At 37.3% G+C, this 4748-nt stretch overlaps 1 protein-coding gene across 1 annotated transcript; it reads right to left on the bottom strand.

The window, feature by feature from the left end:
• Nucleotides 1-616: 616 nt before the first annotated feature.
• Nucleotides 617-3661, bottom strand: LOC112505030 (laccase-12-like). The gene is made up of 6 exons (XM_025108975.1): nt 3554-3661; nt 3304-3455; nt 2624-2868; nt 2412-2540; nt 1046-2002; nt 617-955 (listed from the first exon to the last, which is right to left on the bottom strand). The coding sequence occupies exons 1-6, from the start codon at nt 3659-3661 to the stop codon at nt 825-827; spliced, it is 1722 nt and encodes a 573-aa protein (XP_024964743.1). The 3' UTR covers nt 617-824.
• Nucleotides 3662-4748: the final 1087 nt, after the last annotated feature.

Here is a 4748-nt window from a genome sequence, read left to right as displayed (position 1 = left end):
TCTGTTTGAGTTTCTAAGGCCCCTAATGGATGTATATTTTGGCCCTTAAAGCATGGTGCTTCAGTGATCTTTTAGGTACTAATTAAGAATTCTTTATTGAATATATCTCTWACTTTCTTTTTCTCTGTTAAAATACAAAACCTTCCCATCGAAACCTAGCAAAGCTGAGGGGACGTGGTGCACTACAATCACCCTTTTTCACTCTTAGAAATGACMTGTTGTTTTCAATAAAATGCCAATTRTTTCATGTCTACATAGTCTTTGGAGCTATTTATTAGTTCATTAATGTTGATAAACATCTTTTGATTTGTATGCTTCTTTTTCATTTTGATGGATGATGTTTCAACCATTGGTTTTAACATGCTGCATGCTGCTATTTCACTCTCATATTTCTTCATGTATGTTCGACAGATTATGTGGCTGGACAGTTTATACCTAAATCATATATTCTTCACATACTAAAAACAAGGATTATTGCTTTGGCAGTTTTTTTGTTTGGAAAGAATATTACTCTGTAGCACAATGAGCAACATGAATGAAACATTTGACAGAGATAAAACTAGTATAGTAATACAGTGATCATGATCTTCTCATAACTTTAAAAACAAATGTTCGTTTTCAATTTTTGATTATAAAGTACAATATGTGTATCTGCCAAGTTCATCACCATTGGTGCAGTCTGCTATCAACGAGAAATACCAGAAAAGCAGGAAAACAAAAAAAAGAATAGGAATAGCCCCAATGTGGGGGAAGACATTTAACCCTTATAAATTTGGACTACAAGAATGCTAGCTATTATGATTTTCAATTTGATGGAAATGATATCAACACACAGGTAAGTCTGGTGGTGGTTGCTCCAATTGCTGCAATGGTCCAACTCCATTGTCCACAAGAAACACTGTAGCCAAACCCCACCCAATATGAACGTCTAAGTGGCAGTGCATAATCCAGACACCTGAGTAAATATAGGAGAAATTTAGCATCATATGGAAATGTAAGCTTTTATTAACAGAGTCAGCGAATGCGAGTGCTTATCATTCTTTACCTGGATTATCTGCAACAAATCTAATGACTGCCCACCCTTTGACAGGCAAGCTAACTGTATTTCTGAGAGGTGGATCCACGAGGTTGAATTTAGCCGAGTCTGTTTTTGGGTTGAAGTTTCCAAATCCTTCTGCAAGTATATAGAAATCATATCCATGGAGATGGATTGGATGGTTCTCAGCAGTGAAGATATTTGTTCCTTGCAACACTATCTGCACCCTTGAGCCATATTTCAACCTGTAGACCTTTGTTCCAGGAGTAGGCTGCCACAATGACCGGCTCACATTACCTGTATAATCAAACTTCACTGGAGGTTTCGCTGGGAAGTCGGTGGTGAAAACTCCACGTACACCTTGGTGATGTGCTTGAAGCAAGGAGAAATTGGATGGGAGTACAAAAGATACGTTGTTCATGCTGGCTGTGAAGCGGGTCCCATTGGGTCCCTGACAGTTTCTGGCCCTGGTTTTTGGTGGGCATTGGTTGATTCCAAGACCCGCAGTGATGAAGAGATTTTCATCAATTTCAGTTGGAACAAAGACCTTTCTGGGGCTCCTAAAGCTGGTTGTGAAGGCAGTGGCGGTTGTGGTGTCATTATATGCTGGGAGACGTGGCATAATGGGCTTTGAAGTGGTGCACTTGGCTGTACAAGGGGCGGTCTTGTACTCCAAAATGGCGGTAGTGGTGGTGTTGTCAAACGGAGCACCTTGTGCGCTGGCATAAGCACGTGCAGCAATGTAGTATCTGGCCGGTGGCTGGTCAGCCTTGACGAGTACATCAGTGGTTTGACCTGGTCCAAGCATGAGGACCGAGGTGGTGAAGGGTTTTACGTAGGAAGCATCAGCTCCTACCACAGTAAGTTTGTGGTTTGCTATGGTGAAGAAAAGCTGTTGATTTAACGCTGCATTGATCACCCGAATGAGGTTTGTTTCTCCTGAATCAACTGGTACTATGACCGTATCTACATTGAAAAAAATAGAAGATAAAATTCCCTGAATCAAGTAAGAGGGTTGGGTTCCTGTGTGAATGAGAGTTATGGTGAGAAGGGTAAGAAGGGATCTCCACCCTTGATCCAATCCTAATTGTAAAGTTCCACAAGATCAACACTAATGAGAAGCGCCGGATCAATTCCCTTCCAAAGCGCATTCATGGGTTGTTTTGAAATTAAAAGTGATCAAGGGTCCATATCCCTTCTTAGTTCTTACACTTTTCATCTTAACTCTTATTCCCACACGATCTTTCATCTCATGTAAGAAGTGTAAAATTCCTTAAAATCTACATCATGCGACTGTTTTTCAAACATTATAGATTCACTTTGTGTGACAGTTTGGGAGAAAATGAAGGAGCCAATATGTTTCATAGAAGCAAACCTTTGCTGGAGCAGTTATAAAGATCACCGGGTTGACCATTGATGGTATATGCATCAGAAACATTTGGAGTTGCTCCTGTTCTTGTCGCTTCTCTTATAACATCTATTGGGTTTGCATCCCACCATTCACCTAATCATCAGCAGCATCTCATTATATCAGGTATCTCTATTTTAAATTTTGCAATACATTTTCAATGTGAATAAACTGTATACCAAGAGCAATGACCGAATCACGCTTTGGCTTAGGGAATGGGTAGGAAGATCCTTCTTTTGGGTGAATAATAATAGCACCATAGACGGTGGCTCTAAGCCATGAACTATGTGCATGCCACCAGAGGGTTCCTTCTTGTCCTGAAATCGTAAACCTGTAGGTGTAACTCCCTCCTGGTCTAATTGGACATTGCGTGATGAACTCTGGTCCATCTGCCCACGCTGTGGTCATTTGTCTGACACCATGCCTGAAAAGTCATCAACATTACCAAAGGGTCATTGGCCCAGCGGTACCATGTTACTGATAGAGCCCACCAGCCCAGCCTCCTAAGTGGTCAAGGGTTTCACCAAATATGAGGGGTGTGCATGAGTGTTTGCCGTATATAATTATTATATACTTGAAAAAAGTCGCATTGCCGTATATAATTATTATATACTTAAAAAAAGTCGCATACGTAAATAAATCATACTAGTCAGAATGACCCATTGGAGTAGGGGTCACGTCTGTGTACATCCCAACCCTGGATACTACTTTCTTATGGGATATATTGGGTTCGTTTAGATGACCCATAATCTGCTGATAAAGCCATTGTCAAAGATTATATTACCTTCTTGCCAATCTAAAAGTACTAACTGACTATATATATATATATACATAAATGAGGATATGCATATGGATATACCAGTGAATGGTGACGTTATATCTAGCTTTGTTGATGACATGTATCACCAAAGTGTCGCCATTGTTCACTTCCAAAGTCGGACCTGGGAACTGGCCATTGACCGTAATAGAATTGTGGGTTTTGCACAGCCTCTTAACTTTTGTTGCTTGAACCTAAACCCATATGAAATAGTTCGCATTATCAAAATTTGAAACAAAATAAAACCCACCAAAAGCATATATATAGAGATAAATTCAAGAAGAAGTCATACGACGAAGTCATGGTAGTGAGTCTTTGCATTTGGGAAAGAGGACACACTTGAAAAGAGAACCAACAAGCCCAGTAGAAACAATGCAATGGTGCTGAACAGACGGTCCATGGTCAACGAGTAGGGTTTTGTGGGCTAGTTGAGTTGTGGAATTATGAGAAACAAGAGGTTCTTATATAGAGAAGAAGATAAAGGAAGTTGTTTTGAGGTAGGCAAAGTAGGTTGGTTATGTTTCATGGGTGATGGTTAAAGCAAACACAGTTCAAACCAAGTTGGTGCACCCACTAACCTACATCACAATGTGATTTAATGTTCATCAACGCTTGCTTCACAAGTGTACTTATCTATATCAACAGATTTAGCATCATGATTTTCTTAACAAGTTGTCTCATTTGTAAAGGAGTAAAAATGTTGGTTGGATTGATGTTTAATTAAAATGTTAATATTTTGGATAAAAAACTAATAGTTTATTTATATATCAAGTAAGCTGGTGAAATTGTTTTTGTTTTTGTTTTGTTTGAAAAGTAATTATTCACCTTAAGACTATAAAGAGTGACGTAATTATAGTTTTGAACATCCCCAACAAAGGGTAATAATCAGAACATAAGTAATTGATGGGTTAAAGTCAAGGTCAATATTATTTTAATAAACTATTTCCTCCCAAAATCTCTATATAAATATAATCATTAAAAATTTATTTTAAAATTTACTTTTCAATTTTAAACATGTTATTAGTTTTTCAAGCAACCTCAATTATATATAGACACATAACCATCTATGGATGAGAATTAAGATAAAAAAGATTAGGTATTAAAAAGCATTATGTTTATTTATTACTCCTTGTGTTTTATTAAAATAGGTGTTTTCTTTTCTATTTTAATTTTTTTTAAATAAGTGTTTACTAATTTTCAACTTTGATTTAAATTATGAGACAAAAAAATCTTTTTATTATTAAGAGTAAGATTGTCACTTCGGTTATAAAAAAAGCGTAATAGATCACTTATCTTTTTTTTATTATGATTATTTGTTTTGGGAAGGAAAAAGCATTTAATTAGAAATAGAAAAATAAAGTCAAGGTTTAGGTGAGACGGTAGATTTGGTGTTTAACAATAAAGCTAGTTAGTTAGTGATGACAAAGATGGTTTCATGATGATGTTTTCTCTCCCTTGTTTGGTGGGTTGTCCGTATCCTTTTGGTT

This window comes from Cynara cardunculus, unplaced genomic scaffold (genome assembly GCF_001531365.2).
Source record: "Cynara cardunculus var. scolymus isolate 2C unplaced genomic scaffold, CcrdV1 Un_Scaffold_7963, whole genome shotgun sequence".
Classification (NCBI taxonomy): domain Eukaryota; kingdom Viridiplantae; phylum Streptophyta; class Magnoliopsida; order Asterales; family Asteraceae; genus Cynara; species Cynara cardunculus.
Note: the sequence above shows the minus strand (reverse complement) of the source record. Positions and strands in the feature narration are given on the sequence as shown.

Coding starts and splice junctions, on each gene's coding strand:
- LOC112505030 (XM_025108975.1), bottom strand. CDS start 3,661: ATGGACCGTCTGTTCAGCACCATTGCATTGTTTCTACTGGGCTTGTTG. Junction 3,456..3,553: donor CTCACTACCATGACTTCGTC/GTATGACTTCTT, acceptor ATATGGGTTTAG/GTTCAAGCAACAAAAGTTAA. Junction 2,003..2,411: donor TTATAACTGCTCCAGCAAAG/GTTTGCTTCTAT, acceptor TTTTCAATGTAG/ATACGGTCATAGTACCAGTT.